This window comes from Musa acuminata, chromosome BXJ1-5, assembly GCF_036884655.1.
Source record: "Musa acuminata AAA Group cultivar baxijiao chromosome BXJ1-5, Cavendish_Baxijiao_AAA, whole genome shotgun sequence".
NCBI lineage: Eukaryota > Viridiplantae > Streptophyta > Magnoliopsida > Zingiberales > Musaceae > Musa > Musa acuminata.
The window spans coordinates 410705-428709 of record NC_088331.1 but is presented as its reverse complement, the minus strand read 5'-3'; the positions used below and the strand labels follow the sequence as shown (position 1 = coordinate 428709).

At 41.6% G+C, this 18005-nt stretch overlaps 2 protein-coding genes and 1 long non-coding RNA gene across 14 annotated transcripts; 1 reads left to right on the top strand and 2 right to left on the bottom strand.

The window, feature by feature from the left end:
• Position 1: 1 nt before the first annotated feature.
• LOC135672841 (polyadenylation and cleavage factor homolog 4-like) lies at positions 2-8123 on the bottom strand. Of its 6 annotated transcripts, XR_010513120.1 has the most exons (10): positions 7667-8123; positions 6925-7026; positions 6348-6611; positions 5509-5625; positions 3461-4297; positions 1724-2665; positions 1067-1603; positions 733-776; positions 545-625; positions 2-230 (listed from the first exon to the last, which is right to left on the bottom strand). XR_010513120.1 is itself a non-coding variant. In XM_065181265.1 (9 exons), exons 1-7 carry the CDS (start codon positions 7988-7990, stop codon positions 1070-1072), a joined length of 3120 nt encoding a protein of 1039 aa, XP_065037337.1. In that variant the 5' UTR covers positions 7991-8123; the 3' UTR covers positions 2-625; positions 733-776; positions 1067-1069. The 6 variants fall into 6 exon arrangements, 4 of the variants coding, with proteins under 4 accessions (XP_065037337.1, XP_065037336.1, XP_065037339.1 ...); XR_010513119.1 differs by lacking the exon at positions 733-776; XM_065181265.1 differs by having other exon boundaries at positions 2-625.
• A 527-nt stretch (positions 8124-8650) lies between these two features.
• On the top strand, positions 8651-13688 carry LOC135672840 (uncharacterized). 2 transcript variants are annotated; one of them, XR_010513118.1, is made up of 4 exons: positions 8651-9257; positions 9917-9951; positions 12545-12676; positions 13119-13688. It is a non-coding gene; the product is annotated as an uncharacterized LOC135672840 (long non-coding RNA). The 2 variants fall into 2 exon arrangements; XR_010513117.1 differs by having other exon boundaries at positions 12756-13688.
• Positions 12673-17880, bottom strand: LOC103983683 (glutamate receptor 3.4-like). 6 transcript variants are annotated; one of them, XM_065181261.1, is made up of 7 exons: positions 17216-17880; positions 16207-16583; positions 15238-16122; positions 14623-14900; positions 14305-14336; positions 13790-14196; positions 12673-13333 (listed from the first exon to the last, which is right to left on the bottom strand). In XM_065181261.1, exons 1-7 carry the CDS (start codon positions 17796-17798, stop codon positions 12863-12865), a joined length of 3033 nt encoding a protein of 1010 aa, XP_065037333.1. In that variant the 5' UTR covers positions 17799-17880; the 3' UTR covers positions 12673-12862. The 6 variants fall into 6 exon arrangements, 5 of the variants coding, with proteins under 5 accessions (XP_065037333.1, XP_065037334.1, XP_009399220.2 ...); XM_065181262.1 differs by having other exon boundaries at positions 15238-16583; positions 17216-17531; positions 17643-17879; XM_009400945.3 differs by having other exon boundaries at positions 15238-16583; positions 17216-17531; positions 17669-17879.
• Between the last annotated feature and the right edge of the window lie 125 nt (positions 17881-18005).

Below are 18005 nucleotides of genomic sequence, written 5' to 3'. Positions count from 1 at the left end.
GTTGAGGATGGAATTGCAATAGATATTATTAAAGCCATTTCAAATTCAACACAGGTCAGATCCATGTCTTACGTGTTCTAAAGGAGCAGAAACAGAGAACTACAACAGTTGCATCACTGCGGCTGCTACTGCTGCAGGTACATTGTCCGCCCTTGCATATCGTCATCGATCGAACCAACAAAAGGGCTTGAAATACTACCGGCTCAGGAAATTTCGCTCCCTGCACAGTGCTGTAAAAGAGCGAAAAAAAGGAGAAGAAAAAGCGCAGACTGGAATAGAAAAAAAAAAAAAAAGATATGCTAATGGAGAGATTGGATAATTGAAAATGTATGATGTTTCGCTAACCACACTACTGAAGAGTTAAATTTTAACATCAGACAAATCTTTGCATTGTACTCACTGCAAGAGCTGAAGGGAACAGAAGGGATGGATGCACCATTATAGACTTTGCTAAGGATGTTTAACTTTACATGTACAGTATTGAACATGATGCCATGGTAGGCAGGCTTGACCGTAAGGGAGAAAAAGATGAAGCATTGCATACCATGTGACCCTGGATCCTCCAAGTAATTTACAAGTTAATAGCACCGCAATCTTGTGACCCGATCATTTGGGGTTAGTTTCCCTGCTTACAATAAGAAATGGTCAGAACCGGACAACTATAAACAAACCACATAACAATTCAAGAAACTAGGACAGAAATTATTATTGAGGCAGAATTAATGAAATTACCAAGATTTATCATGTATGGCAGATATTTTAATCCCGAAAACAGTCTGATCACAAGCAGAAAATTTTAGTGAATTAGTCTCAATAGAATCCACTAAGCATCCTGGGGAAGATCACAAATAAGTTGCAGTGTCTAAATCAAGTGATATTTCTTGAATCTACAAGCTACTTGTATCAGATCCTAATAGCTTATTTGTAATCAGAAACAAAATTTGGGCACATAGTAAATATAGAAGTACTGAAACTCATGGTTTATCATCCTTCATTATTCATTTCCAACCTGCACTATAAACTGTCATCCTAACTCATAAGTTCCAATGTTCTCACAGTTGCTTACCCTTTATGTTGGTGCAGAACATTCATTAGTCTCAGACCTGCACTTAGAGTGGACAATTGGACCCAGCTGAGACCTATCCAATCCTTCAAGATTTCCATCTGGAGCATTCAGATACACTGCCCCCCTATACATCCATTCCTCTGTCTCATCACTGTAGAAGTCCTCAAATGGCTCCCCGCATAATGCACAAACATTCTGATTTTCATCTGCAGGAACTGCTACCTCTTTGTCTTCTTTTTTCTCTGCAACTGATTCAGTGGGCAAAAAACCAGGAACAACATCGTTTCCGAGTATTTCTGCACCACTAAGCCATTCCTTTGCACTCACAAACCATTTGCGAGAGGGCTTTTGTTTACGGTTTCTTGATATCCGGTTTTTGGTTACATGCCAATCCATATGACTACTGTGCTCTTCTTGGCACTTGAAACGCAGGCCACAAGTTGTGCATTGTCTTGGAAGATCAGCATATAAAGAATTAATTGCAGACTCATGCCTCACCTTAAGAAGTTCCAGATTAAACTCAACCCCCAAAGAATCCTGTACAGTTGCAGTCACATGCTTGAGAAATGGTATCATCTCTGGGATAAAGACTGCTTAAAACCATAAAAGTAACTCCAGTACAATGAATAAAGCAAATTTGCTAGGCAATTGAGGTACCTGAGGTTGTGGAGGTGACTTCAGTGATATCAACCCCTGTGCCATGAGACTACTGATAAGGCCTGAAAATGCACTTGTAGAAGAGCCAGATCCTGCAGAACTCATACTTTGAGATGTAAGTCCTATTTGTGACAAAGATGGTGGTGGTCCAGGAGGTAGAGGTGGCAAAAGGCCAGCAGGTGCATGTAAAAGTGCATCAGTTGTATTTTGCACTGCGATAGAAGGTGTAACAAATGAAGAAGATTGCAAAGCAGAAGCCGTAGCCCCATGTAATAGTGTTGGTGGGAAATTTAGAGGCTGTGCAACCGAGTAAGATGGAACCGTGACTTCTGCAGGTGGAAGAATACTTCCATAAGACCCCTGAGATGGAATTGGTTCAGAAATCCCTTGTTTCTGAGTTTGCTGATTCAGATGAGGTAATCCAGAAGGTTTATAAGGTAGATGGAGCAACTTAACTGAATCTTTGTTCTTCCTATCAGCAATGTCATATTGCTGCTCAGGGACGAATCGAGTTGGGTGGGATCCTTGGATCACTATTGACTTAGTAGCTAGTGAAACATCAGGTGAACTACTGATTGGTTTTTGTGTTTGAGGTATCGGAAGTAAAGGCTGTGGCTGAGATTTATGAATAGAAGGGAAGATAACTGGAGCAGATGAATGTGGTCTTTGTGTTGACATGTCCATTTTCAAGGGATCAGCATGAGCATTTGATAACCTGTGGTGTGGCAAATCTATATCAGGTGAATAATCATGTGGAATAGGTAGCCTCTGAACAGCTGCTGGTGTCATTTCCTTAGCTGCAACAGGCATTTGAGTAACCCTGCTCCGTGACCTTGGGCTTAGACTTTTGTGTGTAGGCTGTGGAAACAGGTAACTTAACTTTCCAATGTCACTCTGACTTGTTGTACCATCCAGATACTTCATCATAGATGCAGAACGAGACTGCAACAGGCAAAACCAAAATTTTTTCTTTACAACTAATATTTGTTAAACAGGAAGCAAATGAGCATAGCTTTGAAGAACTATGGTGAATTTAGAGATTTCCAGGCATAGAACAAGTATGAAAACAAAAATAAAAAAAACATTCAAGGAATAAATTCCTTCATTATCAGATTCCTGGTTGCAATTTTCGTTTTGCAACCCCCATCCCACAAGTCAAAAAAGAAAAACAAAATAAATTCCTCTGCTGCTTTAAGTACAACATTATGTTGATAAACCCTTCCTAGATCCTTCATTGGGCCACCCTTTTAGATATGTAAGCTATTTCAGATTAGTTTGGTGGTTCAACAGATCTAGGATGGAATAGGCAATTTTTAACAAAAAAAAATATCTTTTAAGTCAGAGGTTTCAACCTCAATGTCTTTCACTAGCCAGTGATTTGTTTCCTGGAAGAATCAGTAACCCTGTATGCATCAGTCCTTGTACATAAATTTACATAGAAAACTTGGCTTCTGTAGCCATAGAAAATATCATAGAAAGCCATAAATGAAATGTTAGCCAACACATACAGCAAAATAATATTTCCACTAAAAGGCAGAATATCTAAACATGTCTAACATACTAAGAGATCACATATGAGACATGCACGAGAGATTCTTAACACACCTATTACTAGAACTTAGAATTAATAGAAGAGACAACAACAGATAAAGGTTAAAGTAATTCACTTATATATAATCAACATTCGAAAATGACAATAGGAAATAGGGACAGAGAAGAGAAGCTTAAGAGCCATACTCCACGGGCAGCAATTCTATCTTCAACCATAAATGAGGGATTATCAGCTGCATGAAGCTGTGCTTGACCAGGCCAACTACGCCTTCCAAAATCTGATTCCAGTACTGCAGGATCAGGTCTAGAAAAGCCAGTTCGGATGCCTAAGCTTCCAGCACTAGGCCCAACTCGTGGCAGGCTATTCCTTCTACTTCGATCAGATAAAGTTGGACTCATATCCTCCCAATCATACTCTTCTTCGTCAGAGTTCTTCCATTTTCTGGCAGCTGCCTCACTGGCTATGCCATTCACATCAAGACGCTGGACCTTCGAAAACTTTTCATAAGAAGAAACCCTACCTCTAGGATTTCCATAAGCATCAATCAAGTCTCTTGGGTGCTGTTTGCCAGATCCATTATTAAGCTTGTATAGTGTGGATGCTTCCACATGCTGAGGGTCTTCATTGGATGGCCAGCTCCTACCCAACCAACCATTAGGATCACTAAGTCTGCCAGGTTCATACCCAGATCCAAAATGAGATGTTGAAGCCCTTCCACCAATCTTCCTTGGAGAAGTTCCATTATGGGATCTCACAATAGGTGGTGATACAGGCCTTTTCAAACCAATTCTTCGAGGAGATAATGGCACTGATATTTTGTTCTTCAAATAAGGAACTGATCCTCTGGCATCAATCATTGAGGAAGGACGCAGCATTGCTGTTTGTGGTGAGCCTTCCCTTGCTACAGTAAGGCACTGGGGAAGTAATTCAGGTTGATCGAGATCATATTCACTGTACTGTGCGGAGGGTTTCTGCCCATAAGCTTGTAAACCACCAGAAGAAACTCTTGCATGTGGCATACTCTGCAAAAAATTAAAATAAATTTCATGAACAAATCATGCGCTCAGAAAAGAGAACAACAAAGACACTTTTCAGATGCATTAGAACAACTAAAAAAGGCAATCAGAAGTCCAATAGTTAAAAGAGTTTTTCCATTGCACTCTGCTATTGTTATGCAAACTCTTCATCATTGCTATAGCACCATATATTTATTTGGAGGAGGTCCTCTTTTGGCCCACTATTATTGGTTAATAATATCTAAAATAGATAATTTGTAAAATAAATTCAGAAATAACAACCCCAATTTGGCAATGAAAGAAATAAATCATAACACAGTCTCATTACATGATTTTTCATTTAAGGATCTAATATTGCAGTATACTTTAGTAGCAGATGGTATGCACTTGGTGCGACGGGTACACCTCAGGCTGAAGCAAATTCAATCAGCCTCTCAAAATTTGCATAAAACAAGTTCAAAATTTGACCAATCTAAATATGGAGACTGTAATTCTTAAATATGTAAGCCATATACCTACGAGAGTTATATTTCTATATGATTGTATTCCTCATTAGAATATGGTTGTATTCCTAAATAGCTATATTCCTAATTCTATAATTTACAAGCATAGTTGTATTCCTAATATATTTAAGACTGTAATAGGATAATTGTACTATACTTTTTGGATTTTACTTTTTTTGGATTTAGACCCTTCTTATAAATTTGTATGAAGTAACGAATGGAATTATTCATTCTAAAAAAAGCATGGTAGAGTCGGAGGAATTGAAGAAATGGCTGAAAATTTTGAATTCTGTTATTGTAGTGGCCACTTACTCAATCCTTGTATCCTGAACCACAGTAATTGTTGCTTAATAAACCACAATTTTTTAACTCAAAGAGAGTAAGTCAAATACAACTGTTCTCTAGGTTATTTAGCACTTTCTGAACTTCTGAGCTTATGCAGAAATTCAGTTACAGCTTGCGATTGTCAAGAATCAAAATACATTTTCATCTCTTCTGTTTATTAAACTGGTCAAACAATAGAACATTGATTTCATAAAGGGAGCAAACATATGTTACGTAAAGATTATTGCTGAATGTATGCATAATGAATAAGTCAAGGTTATCCGAACTTTTGGTTAGCAAGTCCTCTTTTCAGCTTAGTATTAGTAATATTAGAAAGTTTGTATTTATTGGAGACAAGAAAAAGTCAAGAGAACAGGATTAACACTGCACATGAAGTTTTCGTGTAGCTCCAGACCATCCTTCAGGATTCTCTGAAGAAAGTCCCTCCAACCTTTCCAAGTCGTAATCAGACTCCTGTGCATTTTTATGAGTGTCCACTGCATGAATCTGTATCAACAGATATAACTACTGTTCAGCTGGCCCTAAGCACAGACTAAAAAGAATATAGATCTAGAAACAGAGAGATGAAAGTTCTTTATTCCCATAAAGCTCAATGATTGCTTCCATAAATCACAAAACTTCTGGAGAAACAGATGAACAGAAAGTATGGTTTGATAGTGTTATCTTTTCATCCTTTCAAGATCTGAAACAAAGATATTAATGAGATAGCACAATGCCACATATCCAATTTGGCTTGCCTGTAAATGGTATCATGTTATTGCCTCCCAGATTCAATACAATTGTCCAAAGTATGATCTCTTCATATTCCTACTTGTCGATTGCATGCAATTCCTACTTGTTTATTCCGGTACCATATGATCAGAAGTTTTTTTCAAATATTGATTTCTACGACCAGTAATAGCATTAACCTGGGACACGCTCACCCCATAGATGCTCAAGATATTACGGGCATTAACTAGGCGAACTTTAGTCACAAAGGCCTTGTGACCATAATCACCAAAATGAAAAAACAACAGATAACTATGCAAATAATGAACACGAGTTCCACCCTGACTGTCATACATTATTGGCTTATGAACAATTTTATTTGTTTGTCAGTCTTGTTACTACAGATTTAACTGTTAAATGTAAAGGTGTCATTCTAATGCAAAATGTGCCCTAAAAAAGAACAAGCATCTATATATAAGAACTGGATCGTTAAATCTTACCACAGAAGATTGTTCAAATTGTCGACGTGCTTCCAAATACTTTGGATTTACATGAATACCATGAGATGGACAAGGCGATGTCGACTTTGATGGTCTGGTGCTTGCAATCCCTGATGGCCTCTCATTCTCGGATGGAGAAAATTGGAGCTCATCCTCAATTTTTCGTAGGACTGAAAGGGGAAAGACTTGTGACCAGGTCTTGAAGAGGTGACGCATGGGAGAATATTGGGATGGATGGACTTGATTGCATGCCTCACAAAACACCTTCAACAAAGGTGAAAGGCACACATAAATAAAATGAGAATCCACTTGTCTGATAAAGAGAGCAAATCCTTGCAGATCACCAAACATAGTAGATTAAGAAAAATTAGCAACGTTAATGTTTAGCACAAAGTCGGTGAACAAAGCAACAACTGGAGCACATTTAACAATAATATTTTATATAGGTAAACCACACATTATCTTGTATGACAAAGCATGACAACTATTTCAACTTATATCACAAGAGGTACTCTGAAGTCTAAGATAAACATAGAAATAAGGGAGGAAGAGACACCAAATACACCAAGATACTTACCTTAGGAAGCCGAGTAGCAAGAATTTTCACATATTCGTGACCTATATTCTTCACAATACTATCAATAAGATACAAAGAAGGCAGTTTTTGATCCACAGGTACCTGCGCAGAATGACCCACAAAAGTATAAAACCTTTTGGGCGTGAGAAGCAAAATGAGAAAATAAAAAAAGGAGAACAAAATCTATATTCAGATGAGAGCTAGGAACTGAAATTGTATAAAACTAGCCTTATTGCTCTGATTCGAGAAAGATCAGCTAAGCAATCTAACTCATGCAGTTTCACCTTTCCTTAACAAGAACCCTGAGGATTTTGCATCAATTAATACAGACTATATCACCATAATTCAATTATATCAAGAAAATATATAAACCGTATTTACATAATTCTACAAATGGAACAGAGGCTTCCAATTTAGTTAAAGATGAAACACAATCCGCTTCATTTCTACTCTTACCACAAAGGTTCTAAAATTATCGCATAAATAAAAAACCAATTATTCCATTGGTCTCATTGAGTATAAGTGGAGGTGCTTTAGTATTGCAATGGACATCATGTTCAAAGAAATGTATATAGCAAAGAGATACACTACACTGATAGCAGAGTATGCACCACAGCAGAGATCGAACTTACCCAAGTTTACCATCAAAAACATCCTTTTCCTCGCAACCAAACCCAAATTTCCTATACTAGATACAATCAAACAAAAAAAGAACGCCAGCAAGAAGAACTCGAAATCACACCTCAAGAACCCGAGCGCAAATGGCATCTGCGATCTCCTTGGCGTACCGAACTTGATGCCCGGCGATCATAGTGAGTTCCGAGATGATGGGCTTCGAGTTGAAGGTGAGCTCCGCGAGGACGTCTTCGTAACACCGGACGACATCATCCGCGGTCAGGGGCGGAGGCGGGTCCTCTCCCGTGGCCTCCTTCAACTCCTCCTCCCGCTCCCGGAGCATGGCGTGGAACCGCACCATGATCGATGGCGCCGCCGCAGCCGGACGTGGGGGGCGGTCGGCGGCAACCCTAGGGTTATCCCGCGAAGACGGGAACCTCTCCTCCTCCATGGGACGCTCCGCAATAGCTCGAGCTGGCGCCGCTCTTCGCGCTCACCAGATGGGATTTCTAGAATTAGGGTTAGGGTTACGATGTGGATCGACAGAAGCCATGAATGAAGGGGGTGGATTGGGGAAACGAACGGATTCGATGTTTATTAATTGTTCTCTTTTCTACAACTATATTCACCCCCAATTTTCCTATTTCACTCCAGTGAATGCATAAGTTTGGGGAAAGACGTAGTAGTGCAGATGGCAGAGGCATGAAAGAAAAATACGGGTAAGATTATAATACAAGTAACGGGGGAGGTATTTGACGACTTGCTGCTTTTACGCATGAATCGTTTCGTCCACGCCAACCGACGAACTACAACTATCGTTGAGGCTCCACAATTACATCTCATTGATTGGAAAATCAACTGGGGCCCATTGGTGGAGCCCACGTGGCTTTTAAGGTAAAGACTTGGGTACGAGACGTTATTCATTTGCAATTTGTGGGCCTGCGAAACGTTTTTGGGCCGTAGAAGTTTGCCAAATGAGTCCTAGATCCGACCCGTTTAAGACGCGGGTTGCATCCGGAAATTTAATAACTCGACCCGTTTCCGCCCCTTCGTACGGCCGCTGCGTATATATATGTGGAGCGACGGACTCCCAGCGCGTTCGTCCGAGGCGCCTCCCCTCGGTGGCGAACGCTCCGTCGTTGGATAGGGCTATCCTTCCATTCCCTCTCCTGCCTCTCTCGAATGAAAGTTTCTCCTCTGAGATCCCTTTTTCTTGGCTGTCGCGGATTTTCTTTTTCTCTCTTTCGTATCACACACATCTCAGTTAGTATTCCTGCCATCTTTGTTTTCGTTCTTTCGTTGTTTTCAACTGGTACAAATAGTATAGTGCAGTGAGAATTAAAATTGACGAGCGCGTTAAAGTTAGGTTTTTTTCTCTTTTCTTGGTGTTCTATAAAGTTTCTTTGTCTTATCCTTTCGTTTGATGGCTTTGAGCTATGGTTTTGCCCATTGTCTTTGGTGGGCTCTGGAATCGAGATACTCTATTTGTGGGAAATGTGTGCTTTTCTTAATCCTGCTTTATTGCTTCATGATATTAATGGAAAATTAGTTTTTGTTCGTCAATCTGACTATAGTGCTTGTTCTGACGAATTTTAGCTTGAACTCAGTGATATCAATTACTTGATTATATTGCGACTAGGAGCTTTGGCTACTTTGTGGCGAAGGATGGCGCCTGCGGTGGAAAACAGGGAGCACAAACGACGGGACACATCTGATAGGTCTAGTTCTCCTATTAGATATCAACGTTCCCCATCTAGGAGGTCATCCCACGGTCACATCTGATGGGTCTTGTTGCTAGATCCATGTTCAAATTTTTGTTTCATCATGCAAAGGACACCAGCTGTATACTATATTTATGTTTTTTAGCTTGTCTTACTATAAATTGGTGGGAACCTTATGCATTGGATATGCCCTTTTATCTTGTCACTACCCTTCTCTTTTTAGATTAGCCCTAATTAAAAGCCTTTTGGATGAAGCAGCACGCTAGGCTCCCTCCTGGTTATTTCTTCTTTTGACTTGTGTACTTTATAGAATTGGCTTTTTCAGTATTCTGAGTTCAATTTTCTTTTACATAATGAATCTGATATTACATTGGACATAACCAAGTAACATGCTTGTGTCAGTCTTGGATCTTGTCCTGTATGTGTTTACTGAGAGGTTTATTACATAAAACTATTAATGGAACAAAGCTTTGTTATAAAATTACTTTTCCCCTTGCTGATGTGATTATGCTAACTATATAACAAAGTTTTATGTTGCTTATCGTATGCAGTTAATTTACAGATTAGTTCACGATCAGTTATTTTTAAAATTAGGTTATTGATTTCTTTCCAATTCCTCCAATAAAGATTCTTATCCAGTTCATTATTTATTTCAGGAAGGAATCAGGCCTGAAGGAGCTGAACATGCTTGGTACATATCTGTACCTGTTTCCTGATTTTTATTTGATTATCTCTTGGCTTTCTTTCCTTTGTTTCCACTTGACTATCGTATCTGTTCCTTTTTCTTTCCATGCTTCTTTTGCTGTCAGGTTGTCATATCTCTGTATTATGTTTGGGTCTTGATCTTGAAATTGATTCATGGATTATGTGTAGCTCCATGGGAGTTATGAAATAAAAATTTCTTCATGATCAAGTGTATTTATCATTGATTGCATATCCTAGTTATTATTTTACTACAAATTAATAAAGCTGTTACCTTCAATGATTGCTTTCAGAGATTGTGCAATGAAGTCTTGAAGTTGGAACAAAGTTCTTATCTTTCTCCTTTGTTCTCATCTCTTATTGTTAGGTCCAGTGTCTATCATCTCTTATTGCTAAGTCCAGTACCTAACATGAAGGTGGCAGGCCCATCAAAAATTGGCAACTGATATGGTACACTAGATTATTGAAACAAAATAAGGATCAAATTAGTTGAGACTTTTTCTTCTAGCCTGCACTATTTCTATCTAAGAAATTGTGATCAAATTTCATTAGATCAATTTATATGTGAACCATCTGTTGGATGTAAGAGAACTAGTGGTTCATAGGCTAGTGTTTTTTTATTGTTTCTCCTATTCTCCTCCCCTCTCCATCTCAGAACAGGCCTGGAGTTTTGAGGAGCATCATGATAGCCCTGTTGTGTGAATCACCTCTAGAGAGGGGGGCGCTTGACCTCTTTCACCCTTTCCTAGAGATATGCAGGGATTCAGGGATATACGATCTCCCTAAGTAACACAATGTATCTCACATGTGGTTTTCTATTTCGCGAATTTTTGCGTACCAATCTTCGCACGATGACGAACATATATTTGGAAATTGAGGATTTTATTTTCTATTCTTCCACTACGTATATGATGTCGCCCCTAAGATTTCCCAATAATGGTATCAGAGCTAGGTTGTTCGTGCAAAAATTGGGTTTGAACTGCGTGTGTTATGTTTTGGAGAAGCTTTTGACATTAAAATCGTTGACGCAAAAGCGAGAAAGGGCAACAACTATTGCTGCCCTTGATGCCCTTAGCCCGCGTGTAGCGGTATCGCAGGGTAGCGATCGTTGCGAACCATTTGAATCTAGGCTGGTTATGATTGAGAGTTTAAACAGTTCCAACAAAAATAGGAGCAAGTTTGTAGCAACTGCAGGCATGATGTAAGGCAAGGATTGAAATATCGTACCGTACTGAAGTTTCGACATTCGCTCGATACGGTACGATATTGTATACCGAGCGGTATACCGTTCGATATATATATATATATATATATATATAAGGCGATGTCGTCATTTCCTTCTCCCACGTGGGGCAACGTCATCGAGGAAACACGACGCCGTCTCGTGTGTGTATATATATATATATATATATATATATATAAGACGATGTCGCCAAGGCGATGCGACGTCGTTGGAACTGTTTAAACGACATTGGTTATGCTGCATTTGGCTAAGCTGCAACTTTTGTCCAAAGCTCACATGCTTAACCGTATCAAATTGCAAAATTGGTAATGCTTTTATAACTGCCAATCCGTTCATTGGAGGAGGAAGTGTCACTGACAGTTCTCTGTTATCTTGCTACTGGCAATGTGCTTCTAGAACATTCGCATCAATTGTTTTATTTCACATCTTCTCTTTCTGACAGATGACTGTTATTTTCTGATCGGTCTTTTTTCACAAGATAAGCACACCGGTTGTTGTTAGTTACTGTAATGGTGTAGTACTGCTGATCTAGTTACCTGTTTGGTTGAGTTGTTTTACTGAATAAACAGTAAGTCTGATAGTGAGTATCCAAAAAGGACCGATGGTAGCTGCTGATGCCGGTGATCACCTCCATGCAGATCAATCAGTCTGACGCGGCTCTTTCACAGAGTTGGCTATCTTGCTCCTGGTCTATTAAACCCTGTAAAACTATGTTGGAGGAAAATCCCAAGGGAGGTCCTTCTGATGGCAGTAAAAGGATCAATCTCGAGTGTTGTGCGCATGATCTCTTTCTACAATTGGTGTTTTTCTGGAAATATATTTCGTTTTAATTTTGACTCAAAAGATCTTTTTGTTGGACACAAGGTGGGCATGTGTCAATGATAAGTTAGGGTGTAGAGTCCCCTATTACTTTTTGTTTTTCCTCAATCTTCAGCCAAAAAAAAAAAAAATTGTATTGAATTCTGCTCCCATTTCTTTGTGTAATTGATTTTGCCATCTCATTTTCTCTACAAAGACCAGAATTTGATTCTTGATTCTTGTACAAGCAAAGAATGGTCATGCTTAGTATGAAACTGATGCCAATCTGAGGTTTATTTTGTCAAGCGACATTGTGCACTAAAATTTGTTTTATGACACTGATTCATACGATTTTCTAGATGCCTAATTATGATGATAAGTGATCATTTGATTGTTCTATTTAGCTGACCCAATAAAAAGATGTGTCATAGCCTCATTGCATCAGATTGTTGCATTAAATTCACTGGTTTTTACCTTCAAAGTGCCCACCAACCATAAGTAGCAACAGAAATCTAAAATCTCTGCTCATTGCTGTTATCAGGTTCAGCCAGTGAACAGAGACTGTGATCTGTGATCACCAAAACAAGCTCCACTTGCCATCAATCATGAAAAGCCAAACCTTTTTTCTTTGCCAAGATAAGAGTACTGAGCGAGAGGAGATGCATATTCTGAGGTAATTGTTCCTAACTCGATCTCAGAACTTCCAGGTGACACTCTTTTCATCAGAATAACAATATCATTCTTTTCTGTAGAAGTTGCAAATCATATTACAACAAAAGCTCCTTTCTGCAAGAAACTAGCTATTACTTGGACATCCATTGCGACTTAGCAAGAGATAGCTACATCTCAATACCAACTTCTACGCATGTGACGTAGAAGGCCCATTATCTGAAGTAGAAGCACCTTGTTGTTGTTGTTTGTCACTCAGTCTCCTCTTGATCACCTTATCAATCTCTTCTTCCTTGGTATCGACGAAGTGCATCAAGTTCTTGAAGCTCTTTAACTTGCTAAGTTTGGGATCCATTCGGTTGCTGCTTACCTCGACATTTTCCTTGGATTTGCCAGCCTCTGTGCTGCTAAACTTGCTGTACTGACAGCATGTCTTGATGATGTAGACGATGAGAGCAAGAACGCACACGATGCCGGAGAGGAGGAAGAGACCCCAGAAGCTCCTGAGACTTAGCCGGTTGGCTTCTAGGTCGGTATCTTGCGAAGAACATTCAGTTCGCGATAGCCACTTGTCATGGATTCTTTGGAGATCACCATTCTCGGACAGTGTCAGGATTGCAGTAGACAAGTCAACTGCGAGAGGAGAGTCTCTCTGGAATGCCTGTGTTCGATGATGAAGTTCCAAGTCCATGTTAGATGTTTACAGACAGCGAAGACAATAAATACAACAGGGAGATTTTGGCAGCAGAAAATTAAGCTAACATGACGAATTGTGAGTAGAAATCTACAAAATGAGTCCCTAAGATGAGATGCAGTTTGCAAGTTCGTCACTTGGAGATATCATGTTTATATTCTGATATGAGAATGGTGAACATTTATTTGCAGCTCGACTCGAAGAATTCGTATGATCAGAATTGTAACGGTGCTGATGAACAGTTCTCATCCAAACTCTGGCATCAGTTAAAATGGAGCTAAATCACAAATTGTCAAGAGAAATCTACAAAATGAGTTCTTAAGGCTCGGTTCAGAAGTTCATACGATGAGAATGAGAATGGAGGACATTTAATGCAGCTAAACTTGAAGAATTCATATATAAATCATAAATCATGATGCTTACGAATCCCCATCCATTTTTGGTGAATTCTGGGCCCACTATTCTGAAGTGGCAGTAGACGGAGAGCAAGATCTCAACGTAAGGAATCTCATCGACTATGGCTGCGACACCACCACCTTTTGGTCCAAGCTCGAGAGCTTTAGCATACTCTTCAGGGGAGTTCAATGGCTTCAGCCTGGATTCCGGAATGTTGAGCTCCTCTATCATGTAGTTTCTTGCAAACTTCCCCTCCTGGTAGCCAATTGGGTCGGAGGTTGAGAGAAGGCTGTCGAGGCCTGTAATCCCCGAAGACAGCTGCTGAACTGTGAGGATCGACGTTAAGCTGGCTGTGTAGCTTGAGTTGATGATTAGGACCACAAATAGCCACACGATCAGCACGAATCGCCCGAGTGTGCTCACCGTGTTCTCTCCTGCACAATTTTCAGACAAAATTAGTTGAATTCCGAGACAAAAAAATGGAATCCAGATGGAGCAGAAGCACATAAAACGATGACGAATACAGAGTTAAGCTCACTTACTGTGCACGAAAAACATCGTCGAAAAGCTAAACCTGCAAGATTGGAGATGGTAGTACGAGTCAATTCATAGGAGCAAGATTTATCGACTGATTAAGCTGTAAGAACAGCATGAAGCAGATTCAGCGAGTGTTTTCATGCTTGCTGGCGTGATGGAATCGTCACCTAATGATGTTTCATCATGATACCGCCGAAGAGAAGCAAGCTCTGGATCGGTTCATAGCCACGCAGGGACAGATACAATCCAACGTAGATCACGATTCAGAAGAGTAATCGATCTTATGACGGGCATGCATGCTCGAAGCAGCAGACTACACTCACCAGAACATGGTTGCGATCTGTTGTTTCGGAGTGCCGCGGAACTCGGGGTTCTCTCTGTGCTCGAGAATCCAAACGGCTGCACCCACAACGAGGAAGAAAGCTCCGGTGGCGCACCACATCTCCAACGTGAATGGCTTCAGGAAGGCCCAAGCACTTGAGCTGCTCTCCCGAACTCGAGTGACTATAACGAGTCCTGATTCGGTGTATGGCTGCGTGAAATCCACGATCTTGATTCTGTTCCTCACGATTGCAATGTCCCCTACAGCAGCATCGAGCTCCTAAAGAGAGAACAACCAAGAATGCATTAGATTGGCTTAAGAGGGAGAGATGATTCGGACGATCCTTTGTGTCTGTCCGAGTAATTAATGCCCGACGATCTCGGATGGATGGATAACTACAAAAGGCTCCGATTACACGACACTCCGAATCCCCGATTCCTTTGCTACTTTTCCGACTCTGAGCTTCTATCGGACATGGTTTTGCATCTCTTGACGCCGAGCTTACGGCAAACTTAGGAGACTCGATATTAGATCCACGATCCGACACCTCGGACAACCGGAGTCTGCATCGACAAGAGCAAACGAGTGATAGCTATACGATATGAGAAGCACTCACATTTCGAGCGACCATGTTGACGATTTCGTCGTAATTTGGATTCCTAGAACCGTCTCCGATCAGCACAAACGAGCAAGGAACCGGGTAAGGCAGCAGCTTGATTGCAGCATTGAACACATCGATGCAGAAGCCACCGAGATCGTCGGAGTTGGAACTGTTGGTCACGAACTCCTTGAAGCTCGCTCGGTTCGGAACTCCGATCCTGAGAGGCTTGCCATCGTTGGGGAACACCCAACCACGCGGCGGCGCCGTCGTTTCGCCGGGCCACACGACACCGAAAAGCTGCTGCTGGCTCGTGGTGGAAGTGTTCGGTGGCTGCTGGTATAAGATCTCAGGAGCAATAACCGAGAGACCAGAGTAATTGGACCAGTATCCGATCAATCGAGGTCCTCCGCCTATGTTGAGGATGTCATAAGATGGTCGGATGAGATTTCTCTCCGAATCGAACTCGATTTGGCCTGTCAATCCGGTGAAGTTTGTGAGCAGCAGCAGCTGAAGCAAGCTTTCGCCTCCGTCGAAAATACGCAGCGTCGAGAAGTGCAGAGTGCTGCCATTGGCTTCGTGCAAGCGAGGATCTGCAGAGAAGTTGATGGTGTTTCCTGCACTTAGAAATCGATCGATGGCACGAGCAACCACCCAGAGTGAATCGTAAGCGTAGAGGCCGTAGCTGTTCAAGCCGGACGAAGCGTTTCCTGCGCGAATCATGGCGTTCCACCGAGCTGTGAATCGCCTCTTGGAAGCTGAATCCGGTGTGTGGTGGCGAAGAATAATGGCGCCTTGGAGGAGGCTCATGGCGTTGGGATCTGGTTGCACGACCGAATCCAGAGTGGAAGCAAGCCAATCTGTGGCGATCCACACGTATCCGGTGGCCATCATCCCCATATTCTTGGCGAGGGAGAAGACGTTCATGCCGGTGTCAGGGTTGACATGCACGACGAAGACGCGAGACTCCATGAGATTGACTCTCACCAGCAAGTCATTGATCGCGGTCGGGCCAGCGTTGGGAGGGAAGCCAGCTTTGTATGAGATCCTGGAACGCTTCTTGGCGAGCGCGTCGCCGAGTGCTATCACGCCGCCCCTGCCGTAGTCGTCGTCGACGAAGATGGCGGTCACCTCTCGCCAGCCGAAGTGTTCGACGAGGTCGGCGATGGCGTTCATCTGGAAGTAGTCGCTGTGAGTTGTTCGGAAGAAGTAGGGGTGCTCCAGTGGGGAGAGGGTTGGATCGGTGGCGGCGAAGGATAAGAGAGGGACATGGAGCTCGGTGACGACGTGGGAGATGACATGGCCGATGCCGGAGGACTGCGGACCGACGACTGCCACCACCTTCTTCTCCATCAGTCGTAAGGCTGCAATGGAACAGTGGAAGTAAAGCTGAACTGATCCGTGTGGTGCCTTAAAACAAGCTTTGAGATGATCATAGAAGAAGATTGAAGGAGAAGGAACAAACTTGATACATCCTTAAGATCATGGGACTTCATTGGAAGTCAGAAATCAGGACGATGCAATCTCTCCGTCAGTTGGATGGGTGTTCGATAGTTTAGTCTTGCTAGAACAATGCAACTAAAGCAAGAGACTCAGCTCAACTGTGCCTTGGAACAAGATTTGAGATGCTCATAGAAGAACAGTGGAGGAGGAGAAGGCCAGTGCAGAACTTGATGGAAACCAAGAGAAACAACAGCCTCAAAGAACAGAAATAGCCACAGATTGTGATGGAGTGGTGACAAATCCTAAAGTTAATGGAGCTTCCCTTTTGAAGGTAAGACCTCAGAAACAGAAGAATAGGCTCATTGTTCGAGCTGGATTATTCGCCAAAACAAAACTGATCATCTCTCTGAGTCCAAATCGAATGAAAACATTCTCAGAGTCTTATGATCTTACTCAATCTTTAGAATGTGATACTCTTAATAAGAAATCCAGCATTAATGTATAGTTAATTCAGAAACAATCTTATTAAAAGCTCAAGTCCTCGATTCTTCACCTTCGATCGTTCCAACAAAGCCGCTGCAGTTTGTGTCCTGTGCGATCACATTCAGCCGGGTCCCTGCAAGGATCGTGGAGTCTGCATTGACGTCTTCTATTGCTAGCTCGATCCCAACCATGGCTGCCTTTCCGATGGTAGAATTAAAGGTGAAAAGAACACCCACATTCACCATGCCAGGCTTGGTGGTTCCATCGCCAAGCTCAACCACCGCGCCACTAAGGCCAACCAAGAACCATATCATGAACAGCGGAGACATGCTGGCCATCGTCTTGGACACAACATGCGAAAGTATCCCCCCGAAAGAGTTGCTTCTCTGAAATGAAATTTTTATGCAGCAGAAAAGAGAAGAAGGTAAGTCAGCTAAAAGAAAGGATTGGAGACAGGAAATGTTTGTGAGATGAGAAAGCAGAAAGAGATCTGAAACCTCCTTTTGCCAAAAAAAAAAAAAACCTAATGGGAAGGAAAGGATTGCATGCCGCCTCTGCAGTGGGAGAATCCCTTTATAAGCTTGGAGAACAGGAAAAGAACTGTTTTTCTTTCTCGAAGATATCGGAAGATTGCGCTGCTTGCAGAATCGCATGGAATCGATTCAGTCAGTGCCTTGGACTCGGAGATTGGGGTTATTCCTGTGATGTGTGTGGCATGGCAAACCATGAAAGGGAGAAGAAGGTTATCTTCCCGAACGTAATGTTTGGAGGAGAAAGCTTGATCGGAACGTCTCATGTCGCCGTCAAAGCAGTCACTTGGAATTCCCAGCTTACTGTGTCAGGTGTGAGTGGTTCTTCTC

What these genes read in the sequence shown, in the direction of transcription:
- LOC135672841 (XM_065181265.1), bottom strand. Translation starts at nt 7,990, where the DNA reads ATGGAGGAGGAGAGGTTCCCGTCTTCGCGGGATAACCCTAGGGTTGCC. An exon ending in TTGCTACTCGGCTTCCTAAG is followed by an intron (nt 6,612 to 6,924) that starts GTAAGTATCTTG and finishes CCTTTGTTGAAG; the next exon opens with GTGTTTTGTGAGGCATGCAA. An exon ending in ATAGAATTGCTGCCCGTGGA is followed by an intron (nt 2,666 to 3,460) that starts GTATGGCTCTTA and finishes TGCCTGTTGCAG; the next exon opens with TCTCGTTCTGCATCTATGAT.
- LOC103983683 (XM_065181259.1), bottom strand. Translation starts at nt 17,798, where the DNA reads ATGCGATTCTGCAAGCAGCGCAATCTTCCGATATCTTCGAGAAAGAAA. An exon ending in CTTTGTTGGAACGATCGAAG is followed by an intron (nt 16,584 to 17,215) that starts GTGAAGAATCGA and finishes GTTCCATTGCAG; the next exon opens with CCTTACGACTGATGGAGAAG. An exon ending in CAGATCGCAACCATGTTCTG is followed by an intron (nt 14,337 to 14,622) that starts GTGAGTGTAGTC and finishes CCAATCTTGCAG; the next exon opens with GTTTAGCTTTTCGACGATGT.